A 13,512-nucleotide genomic window follows, 5' to 3' on the forward strand; every position below is an offset into this window, starting at 1 on the left:
GCTCTAAGCTGTGATGGCAGCAGGGCTCAGTTCTAAAAGCTACCTGTTGGATCTTAAGGTGCAGTTATCTGCCACCCACAGGGTTTTTCTGTTCATTCAAGTCCCAAACCTATCTTAGGGGTCTGAGATCCCAGCATCACTCAACTTCTCCAGTAGTAACCTGGTCTGTGTCTGCTTTCTCCCCACTTGTGTAGTCTGCATCTTGTCCTTAACTGTTCACAGTATTAAGCTATGTGGACTTCCATAACACTGTCTTTGCCAGAGCTTGCTCTCTGTAGACATATGTTCTAGGATGAAGGGTTGGAGTTTTCCTAAGAGTGTTGCCACCTCAGAGGAGTATCTTCTACATAGAGAGCCCCTCCTTGGGCCTCCCACACCCAGGTTGGATCAGTTCTTCCCTTGTGAGCTAGTTAAAAGGGGATTAAATTTCCAGTGCTCCTAACAGTCTGTGAGGAAGCCTTCTAGTCTGCTCATTTCATTAAACCTCTCTACAGTTTGACAGGCTCACTGGCTCAGAGCAGTGCCACCAGACCGAGACCATGGGAGTTGCCCGGGAGCCTGCTGGGCCTATTGGTGACCCTTTTGTTGTGCTGTACTTTTGCCTGCTCAGGTCTGGATGGGGCCTAAGAGTTTATGGTTTTACTAAGTTCTTAGGGAAAATGCTAGTTCTGAGATCACGACACCTTATCTTCAGCTGCTTTCAGACTCTGCCTGCCTCAGTCATTGGTCTTCCAAACACAGCTCACCAAAGTGTTTATAGAACCAGCAGGCAGCCGGATAGAGAGGACACGGGCAAGTTGGCTCTGGTGTCCCCTGCTGGAGCATGCCTGTTGGGTTTGCTCATCTCAGACTGGCTTGCTCCCAGAAGCACCCTCACCTTATTTCCTTTGTTCGCAGTGCCTCTCTGGGAGTTCTGATGGGACCATTCGCCTGTGGTCCCTTGGCCAGCAGAGATGCATAGCAACATACCGAGTCCATGATGAAGGTGTTTGGGCCCTACAGGTCAACGATGCCTTTACACATGTATATTCTGGAGGGCGAGACAGGAAAATCTACTGCACAGACCTAAGGAACCCTGACATTCGGGTGCTGATCTGTGAGGAAAAAGCACCAGTTCTCAAGGTATGTGGAGTTTCCCAACTGAGGTTGTGAGCTTTGGGTATGTGCAGCAGAATCTGCACTAAATATGAACCAGATATGGGGTCAAGAAGACCCTCTATCCTCAACAGGGTAGGGAGAGTCTTGGTGTACACAAGTTGTGATATCTGAAATACATCTCTGGGGCATGGATGACTTTCCTACTGATAAATCCTAGTGATGGTGTCAACTATGCTGCAGAGTTTGCCTGGCTCTTCTGCCCTGCTGTTCTTACAGGGAAGAACACGCGCAGCTGAGTCTGTGACCAGACAGGTAAGAAGGTGTAGGTGTTAAGGCCTCAGCCTCAGCACTGAGGAGTGGACGGTCTCCTGAAGGAGGAGAGCCAGTTGCTTCAGAGTACAGATACACTGCCTCCCCAGCAACCCTGGTGGAGTCACTACAGATGGGAAGCATCTGCCAGGGATGCAGAGGAAGCACCTGGTGATGTGATCCTGGGAGCCTATCCCCAGGGGAGGGCTAACTTCCTATTCACTGTATTAGGTTTTTTTTTTTTTTCTATAAACATTCTCAAAAAAAGGAAGAAATTTATTTCCTTGTTAAGGAAGAATGTAAGCTAACTTCAAAGGCACAGCAAAAACCTATCTCAGAAAAGTATACAGACACACAGAATAAAAACTAGACTAGCAGAAGCAGAATGTTGCTTTTGTTTCAGAAAGTCCTTGTCCTTTTGGCTGTGTCCACTTAGGTCTCCACAGTTAACCTCATTTAAAACTGTGAGCCAAGCTGCGCACGTGCACACGCACAGGAGCAGCTGCAAGTAGCTTTTCATGGGAGGATGCTCACCTGCCATGCAGCCTCTCCAATTCTGCAACACGCAGCTCCTTTGGTGACCGCTTTCCCTGTGCGTCTACAGCTCACTGGTGCAGGTGGTGTACAGCTGTTGACAAAGGAGTGATACACCTTGATGTATCACATGCTTATAGCTCATCTCTGGGCTAACAGTTAAGAGTTATCAGCCCTTGACAAAGAAGGCTTTTGTGTTTGGTTTTTAGATGGAACTTGACAGATCAGCAGATCCCCCTCCTGCAGTCTGGGTTGCAACAACAAAGTCCACGGTAAATAAGTGGGTAAGTGCACGACCGTGCTGTGACAAGTCTGTAGGCATGGTTAGTTGGCTTGCTATCTCAAGATATGCCAGGTACCAGCAGCAGAGGCTCATTGTGGCCCCATCCACATTCCCATGAGAATGCAGGTGTGATCCCAAGAGTGGGAGTAACCCTGACATTGGTGGGCAAAATGAAACTGCTTTTTCTTTGAAACCAGCTAGGATATGTGCTTGATGTACTTAGAACAGTGCTGCCTGACTAAACCAGTCAGTGTCAGACAGCTTCTGACCTTAGAATACTGTACCTGAGAATAAGCAGTCCAGCCATGTGTGTGGTACACAGTGGACTCCTGCCTGGGAGACTGACAGATGGAAGTACTGCATGTTCAAGGTCAGCTTGAGCTACATAGCAAGACACTGTTTCTGTTAAACACACAAAAAGAATGAAGCAGACAGTCTACATACCCATTCTTCTGAAGGTAATAGGACAGGAGGCTGGCTTCTGACTTAAGGCCTTTCTCCGAGGTGTGGAAAGCAGGGTCAGTAGATAGAGACTGGGCAGTTAGGTCCTCATAGCACCAGCTCCTTACTTAAGGAGCTCAGCTTTCTTACATAGCTGACTCTGGGAGCTAGGCGGAGGGAGGGTTTGTGTGCAGGTCAGCTGCAGAACTTCTGTGAGTGCCCTTGTGTCTGTCAGTTAAAAGCTTAACTGGAATAGTGCCTTGCTTTGGGGCTGTCTTAGTTACTGTTCTGTTGCTGTGATAAAACATGAATGTACTTTACAACAGAAAGCATTTAATTGAGTACTAATCGGGAGATTAGTTCATGATCCTCATGGTGGGGAATGTGGTGGCAGACAGGTATGGCATTGGGGCAGTAGCTCAGAGCTCACAGCTGGTCCAGACATTGCAGGCAGACAGAGTGTGGTCCTGGCATAAGCTCTTAAAGCCACAAGGCACCCCTCAGTAACACTTTTGTTCCTACAAAATGACACCTCTTAATCCTTCAAGCATTCAAATATGGAAGCCATTCTCACTCAAAGTACCACAGGGACGTGTGGGTTTGCCGTCTGTCTGTCTGTTTGTTTGGGGATGGTTGTTTGTTTTGGGGGCACTGGGTAAGCTCAGCATGCTCTCAGTGTTTGTGGGATTTCTTGCTGGTTGACCTAGAGGCTCCCTGCCATGACTGGGTGTGTCTCATGTACCTGTGATAACTCAGTGTTTACTAGTTCTACAGCTATAACATTCTCAACACTTGACAAGCCTGGAGAACATAAAATGCTGAAATTATTAATTTTGTCCCTTTAGACACTGAAGGGAATGCATAATTTTCGAGCCTCTGGTGATTATGACAATGATTGTACAAACCCCATAACGCCCCTCTGCACACAGCCCGACCAAGTTATTAAAGGTAAGAAGGCCACAGGCAAGCAGACTTTAATGAGGTTACAGTTAATAAGCATGATGACAGTCAAAGTGGCGGCCTCTCTTTAAATGCAGTGCTGCTACAGACAAAAGCCCAGTAACGTGGGCTTGCTTTTAGCACAAGAAAGTGATGGTAAGAGATGACCGGGGTTTTTAAGATCATGTTTGATGTATTCTTTGACTGCTTCTGCCATGTGTATCACGCGTTGTCATCATCATACCCATTCCAAGGTCATCTCTTCTGGTCCCTTCACACCTCCTCAGCATGTCCCCTCCTACCTTCATGAGTGATTTTTAAATAACCGACTAGGTCCCATCAGTGCTACCCATATGCACAGGGGTGTGGGACCCACAGGCCACCTACCAGCAGCCACAGAAATGAGTTTTTGATTGATTTTTTTTTTTTTAAATTAATGGCTATTGGTGGTACAGATGAAAGCTTGCATGGGGTGCTTCAGTACATGCGTGTACAGCAATGAGGTCCTTTCTCCCAGACCTGACGGTTGCTTTGTGTGTTAGGACCAGTGTGAGTGGTGAGAAGCTTGGCGCTCTCTGTGTCTGCCTTGTGTGTGATGCACTGTCTTCAGCTCCGTTTGCTGCAAACAGGGCAGGACACCTTTTGCATTCGGTATACAAAAGGGCTGCCTTTATAAATGTGTATTGTGGCACCAGTCTCTTGTTCATATTCTACCCTACAACACAGTAGCCAATGTAAAGTATCTTTAATCTTGTCTTTGGGCACAAGCCAGATGCCAGCTTTAAAAGGGAGGTGGAGTTGCATTTAATGTTTGCACTTAGGACTAGAATCCTGCCTGGCACATTCATCTGTAGCTCTTAGCGACCTCCGGGATAAAACACAGTTGAGGAGGTGCAGAGGAAGAGAAGGTGAGATGGACGCTGGAGGAGAGGCCAGGCTGGCAGGCTGGCAGGCTGGCAGGCTGGCAGGCTGGCTCAGCACTTGCTGCTCAGTCCTCACAGCTCAGCTTCTTTTCCCCAAACCCCGTGTAAAGAGAGAGGGGAGAACCAACTCCAGAGTTGTCACCTCAGAGGTGACAGTGAGGGGGTACTAGTCTTTTTGTCTTTTGCCAGTTGTTTTTTTCTTCCTTTAGGGGGCGCTAGTATCATTCAGTGCCACATCCTAAATGACAAGCGACACATATTAACCAAAGATACGAATAACAACGTGGCGTACTGGGACGTGTTGAAGGTGAGTTGTTGTGTCCTCTATTTCCCTTAGTTTTCCTCCTCTGTACATGATAATATTTATTTGCAGTAATACTTTATTTGTAGGTGGATGTTTTTGGATATTGGATGGTATGTATGGTAGGAGCTAACCTTTTTAAGCACGTAAACCATTTCCCTGGTCACTGTATTACAAATCATATCGAACACTGCTTTGTTTTGGAAGGTTCTCATCATTATGCTGTGGGCATTTGGGCTGGATCACTCACTGAGTGTAAGGAGAGCCATTCTGTCCTGTCCTTTTTTTACAAAAGGGTCCCAGGCTGGTGAGATAGCTCAGTGGGTAAGAGCACCCGACTGCTCTTCCGAAGGTCCGGAGTTCAAATCCCAGCAACCACATGGTGGCTCATAACCATCTGTAACAAGATCTGATGCCCTCTTCTGGAGTGTCTGAAGACAGCTACAGTGTACTTACATATAGTAAATAAATCTTTAAAAAAAAAAAAATTTAAAAAAAAAAAAAAAAAAAAGGTCCCATGGTAACTGGGAGGATCCAGAAAATCCCTAATCATTCATCAGCAAAACTGCTTGATTCTTCTCAGACTGCCCTCCCCTCCCCATCACTGAGTGTCTCCGCACTACCCAAGAGTCTTGTCACACTGTGTCCCTAGGTAAACTGGCAGCCTGGTTCTGCCTGTGGTCCTGTTCTTGCTCTATTAGTTGCTCTCAGTAGAACCCTGCTGTCTGGATGGGATAGAGTTCTATTCGGTGAAGCTCCAGGGTATGTGTGTCATGGTTGTCATCTCTGCAAACAACAGCTTCCCATGTCTGAATATGCACCTTGAAAGTCCTGAGGTCACATGATCTGGTATAGTAAGCCTAACAGGGTAAAGAAGAAGTCAAGGAAGTCTGGGGACATGAAGGAGAGGGCAGAACTGTGTTCTAGTCTGTAGCCACATGACCTGCTAGACTTACCTGTGGCCTCGACCCAGAAATGAAGGCAACCCATTCTCTGGTGATGTCAAGGGCATATTTCAGAACCATGCAACACAGGGCTCAGCATATAGGAATCTGCTACAGTGAAATGGGTGGGAAACAAAAGGAAGACAACGGAGAGGAAGGCATGAAGATGGGTCCTGAGCTGCTGGTGTGGACTCAAGTGGTAGAGGCAGATGACGACGACAGCCCAACTATCGGGAAAATGGTGCACATGAGTTTATCTTGGTAGGCAGACACCTGCGCAGGCTATAAGCACACAGCAGCCCTCAGCATGGGCATTACAGATGATGTCATGAGGATTGTCAGGATTTCCAAGAAATAGGACTAGGAAGAGGGTCAACTGGGCCATCATTCTTGTCAAGGATTTTAGGAGGAGGCCACCAATGTGTGATAAAATCAGAAGCCAGTGACAGCTCAAGGACAAGTGAGGGTTTCAGAAAGGAGCTGAGTTAATGAGAGCCATGAGAGTGGACTCTGGGACAAGCCCTTCAAGCAGGAGCTAGTGGGTTCACTGTTAACGGCAATGAAGAAAGAAACTGTCTTGAAGTCAGTGGATTACAGGAGTCAGGCTGAGAGGGGTAGTTGGGAAAGGGTTAGGAACAAGATCCAAGGAGAGGCTGTTCTTACTCTGTGTGTGTGTGTGGGGGGGGGTGTTCTCAGGTGTGTTTAGGGTAGAAGAATTTGAAACTGTTTGACTACTCATACGAGGAATCCATTGGGGTGGGGACTGTCAGTGGTTTGTAAGTTTCCCAGGGAAGACCTGAACATAACCAGAGGACACCTTTCCCCTCACCCCTCTGGGAGGAGAACAAAAGGAGTTTCTGCCCAGGCTTGCTTACGTATTCACATGCGCACATGCACTTCCAGAGAGCAGTAATGGTCCAGTTGTGGCTTTTTGGTCCAGTTGTGATTTTATGGTGACAGATACGATGGAGATCTGAGGGGCAACATGCCATCTGTGACTGCATTTGAATGGAGCGGGGCTTGGGTTTCCAGTGAGTTAGGAGAGAATGGTCTAGGGGTGCCAGCTAGGACCAAGGAATATGTGTGCGGTGTAGTAAATGTCATAGGCTTCGGGAAATGGGCGTCTCCTGTGGTTTGGGTATGTTACAGTAGTGTATGTTTTCCTTGGGACAGTATGGAGCAACAGGATGCGGGAGAGGTCATGTTTACCTGTAAGGAGATGACTGGGGTACTAAAAGCCACGCTAGTGTTGAACCGAACAATCAGGAGAAACTCTGTGTTGGGGTTCAGCACTAAAGAGCTATAACTGAAAACTAACCTAGCGCCGAAGATGCTTAAGATAAACGTTTAAGGTTCTGGGGAAGTACTACATTTTCAGAATGAGAGGTGTTCAGAAGTCTTTTTTTTTTAAGAGTGTTTAAATTGTGTATGTATGCCTGTTTTGCCTTCATTCATGTGTGTGCCTGGTACCTACAGAGGTCAGAAGAGGTAATCGGATTCCCTGGAACTGAAATTATGGATAGTTCTGAGCCACCATATAGGTGCTGGGAATAAACTTGGGTCTTCTGCAAGAATAAGTGTTATTAACCACTGAGCCATCCCTCCAGCCATAGAAGTATTAAGGTGGTCAGGAGAGGAAAGCTCACGGTTATTTCCTGAACCAGCTGTTGTCCGAAAGAAACTTAGCACTAAGCAAGCACTACTAACATGTTTCTTGGTTACTTTTTCTCCCTTTTGTTTTGAAATTTACTTGATGGTGCTTCTAGGGGAGTGTTTGGAACTTAGTATTAGAAAAATTAAATTACAGCCACATCCCCAGAAAAGATTGTTTTCAGTTTTAAAAAGATGAAGGTTTTTTTTTTTTTTTAATGTGTATGAGCATTTGCCTGCACATATGTCTGTGCATCATGCGTGTGCCTGGTACCAGGGAGATGAGAAGAGGGCACCAGGTTCCTGCACCTGCAGTAAGTGGATGGTTATGAGGCTGGTGGCCACTGCAGCTGAACCCATTTCCTCTGCAGGAACCACAAGTGCTCTTAACCACTGAGCCATCCATCCCTCTGCTCCCTAATTTAATAGTTTGCTAGCAGGTAGTTATGTAAAAGCCTTAGAATAAAAGAAGTTGGCTATGTTATTTTTGAAGTATATTTTAGAACTATCTAAGCAAATGTGAAATTTGAAGAATGACGTTTCAGCCAGTCAGTTCCTGCTTCATCCTGTTCACTGTGCTTCCTTATACAGGCATGCAAAGTGGAAGATTTGGGCAAAGTGGACTTTGAAGATGAAATTAAGAAAAGATTTAAAATGGTGTATGTTCCAAATTGGTTCTCAGTAGACCTAAAAACAGGGGTGAGTTAGGCAATCAGCATTTATGTAATTTTGGATAATTGACGATCCCCTCCATGTCCTAATTATTCTTAAGGAATTTGCTGTTTTTAAATGTGATATGTGCAGTTGCTTCCCCATCTTACTATGCTGTCATTTAAGCCTGGCACTTGAGTAAAGCAAGCTGTAGCTGAATCCCAGGAGGCACGGCTCAGCCTTAGTCTGGTGTACAGATGCTGCAGGGTCAGGTGCTGGAGACGAGGGGAGGGAGAGTGAGCTGCTGACACTGTGCCTCCAACAGATGCTGACCATTACTCTGGATGAGAGTGACTGCTTCGCTGCCTGGGTTTCAGCCAAAGATGCTGGCTTCAGCAGTCCTGATGGGTCAGACCCAAAACGTGAGTTAAGTGTCTTCAATTAAAGAAGGTGGTTGGTCATCTTTGAAAGCGCCTCCCACATCATGACTCTTACTGTTGTTCGCTTGTTTGTTTTGCTTCAAGACAGGGTTTCTCTGTGTAGCCCTAGCTGTCCAGGAACTCACTCTGTAGACCAGGCTGGCCTTGAACTCCGAAATCCGCCTGCTTCTGCCTCCGAGTGCTGGGCTGAGTGCTGGGTTTAAAGATGTACATCACCACTGCCCAAGCACATCATGGCACTGTATCTCACTAAGCACTCTTCTAAGAATTTGGTGTTTAACAATCCAACACATGTACAAATACAAGGTTGCTGCTGGCTTTAGGGGAGTATATCTGTGAATAACATCCTGTTATTTTGTTTTAAAGAATAGCTTAAACCAGACATAGTGGCTCATGCCTGTAATCCCAGCCCTTAGGAGGCTTAGGTTGGGTAACTGCCGTAAGTTCAAGACAGCCTTAGCTACAATGTAAAACCCCTGTCTGCACAAGAAGGATAAAGAAGCCTGACTGCCGAACAGCAGGATAGTGTTTTCTCTGTGGCTTCAAGCACGAAGACCTTCCTGTCTCTGGTCTTGGGTTGGGTGCCTAAGGATGCGTCTTAGTCAGGGTTCCATTGCTGTGGAGAGACCATGTCAGCTCATACAAAGGAAAACATTTAATTGGGGCTGGCTTACAGTATCAGAGGCTTAGTCCATTATTATCATGCCAGGAAGCATGCAGCGTGCAGGCAGACATGGTGCTGGAGGAATGGAGAGTTCTACATCTCCATCCACAGGCAGCAAGGAGAGGCCGTGTGTGTCACACTGGGTGTATCTTGTACATAGGAAGCGTTAAAGCCTACTTCCACAGGGACATAAATCTTCTAACAAGGCCACACCTCCAATAAGGCCACGCCTCCTACTAGTTCCACTCCCTATTGGCCAGGCATTCAAATACATGGGTCTGGGGGGGGGGGATCCTAGTCAAACCCACAGCATGTGTACCCCAGCAAGGTAGCACATGCCTCTCTCATCCCCAAACTTGAGAGTAGGAAGAAAGAAGATGGGTCAAAGGCCAGGCTGAACTCACAGAGAAGAGAAGAGAAAAAGACAAAGACAATGTCTAACAGTTTGAACCGTTCTGATTCAGAAGCCACCATGCCTGTGTGTATAGCTTCTTTAAGGCCTCACATGTAATCCCCATCCTGAGAAGAAGAAGAAGCACCTCTGCCTTCAAGTGTCCATAACTGCCCTGTTCATAGCCACCCCTGCCCGATAGGATAGTGAACACTAACAACTTCCTATCTTAGGTTGGAGGTAACAAATTCTCCCATTTCTCCTCTTAACCCACAGTGAATTTAGGAGGACTTCTACTACAGGCACTGCTGGAGTACTGGCCTAGAACACATGTGACTCCCATGGACGAAGAAGAGAACGAAGTGAACCATGGTTAGTGTGTGTTTGTTCAGAAAAGTGGCAGTTGCATGGGCCAAGGGGTACTAACATAGTGTGCTGAAGTCTGACATAACCTGTGGTATGCCCAGTTAATTGTCTCTCTTCTGCATCTGAGTGAGAGTATCCAGTGCATTGAGACAGCTTGCAGGAGATGTAACATGGCCCTCACAGATAAAAGAAACCCCATATCTGTTTGATATTCAAAACAAACAGAAGCAGCTACCTCCGCACAGGGACATTTAACACACATTTTTATACGAGTGGTTTCCCTTCCTTGTCTCCTCCTTTTGAGAAAAGTCTCTTATAGTCCAGGCTCTGTCCTGGTTGTCATAGACACACCTACGTACTAGATGGTACCATTGTGCTCAGGTTCAGGGAGCTGGGGCCTGGCTGTGCACGTGACTCAGGCACCAGGTCAGCTACATTTACTCTTATAGTGAAGCTCTCCAAAGGGGGCTATGTTTCACGGTGGACAGTCTACTGTACCTCTGATTACATTCTCTGCCCTTATATATAAAACACCACATTCTTTTTTCGAGAATTTAGTTCTTACTTGTTTTACGCCTTTATTACTTTTTTTAATAGTTAAAAAAAAAATTATGTATATGCCAGTTATGTGGGGATACAAGTGAAGACCAGACAAGGGTATCAGAGCTCCTGGACCTAGAAAGCTGGGGACTGACCTCGGGGCCTCTGAAGAGCCCTCAGTCCTCTCTGTCTGGAGAGCCTTTGCTCCAGCCTCCTCCACCTAACTTTCCCTCACTGACCAAGGAACAGGGTTTGATTTAAATAGTTTTTTAGATTTGTTTATTTTTATTTGATGCATATTAGTTTTCCTGCATGTAAGTATGGGCAACATTTACGTGCCCAGTGCCCAAGGAGGCCAGAAAGGGTGTTGGATCCCCTGGAACTAGGGTCACAGATGGGTTGTAAGCCACTGTGTGGTACTGGGAACCAAACCCAGGTCCTCTAGAAGAGCAGCCAGGGCTCTAATCACTGAGCAGCCACTCCAGCCCCAGGAGTTTTTGTTTTTAAAATGTTGGAGTGTTTTCAGCCTGTGTGATCAGGGTTCAGAAGCTGTGATCTCAGGACTAACAGCCTACCTGTCTTTCCTAGTGAGTGGGGAACAGGAGAGCAGAGTCCAGAAGGGAAATGGTTATTTCCAAGTGCCCCCACACACCCCTGTGATCTTTGGAGAAGCTGGAGGTCGCACCCTATTCAGGTATGGATGAGAAAGACGTTGTTTAATAAACCAACCCTCTTGCTAGGAAATGCTGCCCAAACAAACATGAGCAGTTGTCGTTAAGAGTATCAGCTCCTTGAGATACTTAATGCCTGATTCAGTGAATGTTAATAGCGAAGGGCCAAGGTGAGATTCATACACACACACACACACACACACACACACACACACACACACACACCACACACCCTGCCCTGCCTCCAGGCCCTGTCTCTGGTGGGAGTTTCTCTCACTTTGCAAATGTGGCTAATCTAACTGCCAAAGACAGGAATCAAATAACATCATCATAGCATTCCCTGCCCATGGGAGACTGGGCCAGGCAAGAGGGAGAGGCTGATCCTGCAAACTGCTCTGATCTATACTGGTTCAGCCTGGGGTGCAGGAAAATACTCTCTGGGTCCTCCAGGAAAGGGAAGGCTTCCAGCAAGCCCAAGCAAAAGTGTTAAGAGTCGCAGGGTTGACAGAAGTGGGGATGATGCTTGTCTTTCCCTTGAATATAGAATTTCTCCTGTGCTAGTTCCTGTGCATAGGAACCAAACTGCAGCCCTCACTGCAGCCGTGGTCTGTGCTGTGCATGGCACTGGCTAGGCCCTGGGCTGAGTGCTTCTTGTGGTGACCCAGGACTCAGAAGCAACTCTCCCATCACCTCTGCTGTCCTCAGTGAGCGCTGTGAGGGTGCCTCCTCTGCTGTCCCCTGCTTGTCTTGACACTGACTACCTGATGGGTTTTGTCTAGGCTGCTCTGCCGGGACTCCGGGGGCGAGACCGAGGCGATGCTTCTCAATGAGACGGTGCCACAATGGGTGATTGACATCACTGTGGATGTAAGTGTCCTTCACTCCCGTTTTGTCCTTTGCTTTTCCCAGACAATGCTATTAAGTCTCACACTGTAACAAAAGTCACCTGCCAAGTGGAATCCCCTCCTTGTCCCTGAGTTCTAAGGTTGCAGATGCACCTGATAGCTATTTACATACCAACTTTTATTTTCGTCTGGTTTCAGTCAGAACAATAATATATACGTATTCTATAATGAAATCAGTGTTTTAAAGGACCTACCTCTTCCCATCCATCCTCCCAGCCCTCCTCCCAGAGGGAGCACCTCATAGGAGGTTGGTGCAGCCTCTGCTGCATTCCTCGCCTACATGAGCACATACATAGGTGTGTGGTTCGTTTAATTTTGCACAAAATCTCTACAGAGTTCTGCAACTTTTTTTTTTCCTTAAAAATAGTCTTGGACATCTCTTGATGCCTGAGCTTATGGACTGTTCCCTTTTAAGGACTGTATCCTATTGTGTTGTGTAAATGTATCATTCTGTATTTGATTGTCCCCTTATTAATGGGCTCAGGTTGTTTCCAGTATTTTGTATTGCAAACAGTGCTACAGTGAACATCCTTGTACATGTATCTTTATGAACTTTTTAGGATAAATTCCTACAAGTGGAATTGCTGGATCAAAGGGTCTGCACATTTTAAATGTGGATAGATAATGCTGAATTGCCTTTTCACAGAGGCAGTTTACCCTGAACCAACAGTATATGGTACCCCATGGCCACAGCCGCAGCAACCCTATCTGATGATTTCAGTGTGGATGTTTGTTTATTCATGGTGAGGTTAGGAGTCTTTTCATACTGACCGTGAGTCTCTGCTGTGACCTGCCTGTTTGTGTCCTTTGCCGATTCTCTAACTGGGTCATTGTCTTACTCGCAGGTGATCGTCCGGTGCCAGTTAACCTGACTCCTCTGTTCCTTCATTAAACTTTTACTTTGTTCAAGGTTCTTTCCCTGGTGAAAACTTAATTTTTATATAATCAAATTGAGTCTTTATGGCTCTCAGTTCCATGTTTTGTTAGATATCACCCAGTTCAGAATATCCTTTATATAAATTCTGACTTTATTGTTTTCTTATTTGCCTCTTTGTTTGCTGTGAGGTGACATTCTAACTCTTTCCAGAGAACTAAACCATGTGCCAGTGCAGTCTATAGGACTCTGTCTGGTCTGCTAATTTGAAATGCTATGCTGTCTGTATAGTGTACTAAATTCCTGCAGACTCAGTCTGTTTCTAGACTTTGTGTCCTCTTGACTACATGTATATTCCTAAAGCCATATGAAAAGAGATTTAATCTCTTGAAATTTAAAAAAAAAAAATTCTTTCCTATCCCAGATACACACCCCAAGAACTTAGTTAGAACCAGTGTGACACCTGTTGGGTATTCCGTGGCCTTCCCTGTCCAGGTCCCATAAACCACTGTTTCTTTTGAGTATAGAACTAACCTGGGTGCGTTAGTGGCCCTATGACATGGGCTATGCTCCAAAAGCTGGCTGGAT

General features: G+C 46.2%; 1 protein-coding gene across 2 annotated transcripts in view; it reads left to right on the plus strand.

Moving 5' to 3' along the window:
- Positions 1–13,512, plus strand: part of Wdr48 (WD repeat domain 48) — a 33,456-nt gene that overhangs the window by 15,465 nt on the left and 4,479 nt on the right. For both annotated transcript variants that reach the window (XM_021205935.2, XM_029542871.1), the window contains exons 8-16: positions 898–1,122; positions 2,151–2,225; positions 3,511–3,613; positions 4,737–4,834; positions 8,014–8,121; positions 8,399–8,495; positions 9,845–9,940; positions 11,063–11,168; positions 11,925–12,012. In XM_021205935.2, coding sequence (XP_021061594.1) covers positions 898–1,122; positions 2,151–2,225; positions 3,511–3,613; positions 4,737–4,834; positions 8,014–8,121; positions 8,399–8,495; positions 9,845–9,940; positions 11,063–11,168; positions 11,925–12,012 — 996 coding nt within the window. The remainder of the gene's footprint in view (positions 1–897; positions 1,123–2,150; positions 2,226–3,510; positions 3,614–4,736; positions 4,835–8,013; positions 8,122–8,398; positions 8,496–9,844; positions 9,941–11,062; positions 11,169–11,924; positions 12,013–13,512) is intronic.

This window comes from Mus pahari, chromosome 10, assembly GCF_900095145.1.
Source record: "Mus pahari chromosome 10, PAHARI_EIJ_v1.1, whole genome shotgun sequence".
Lineage (NCBI taxonomy): Eukaryota > Metazoa > Chordata > Mammalia > Rodentia > Muridae > Mus > Mus pahari.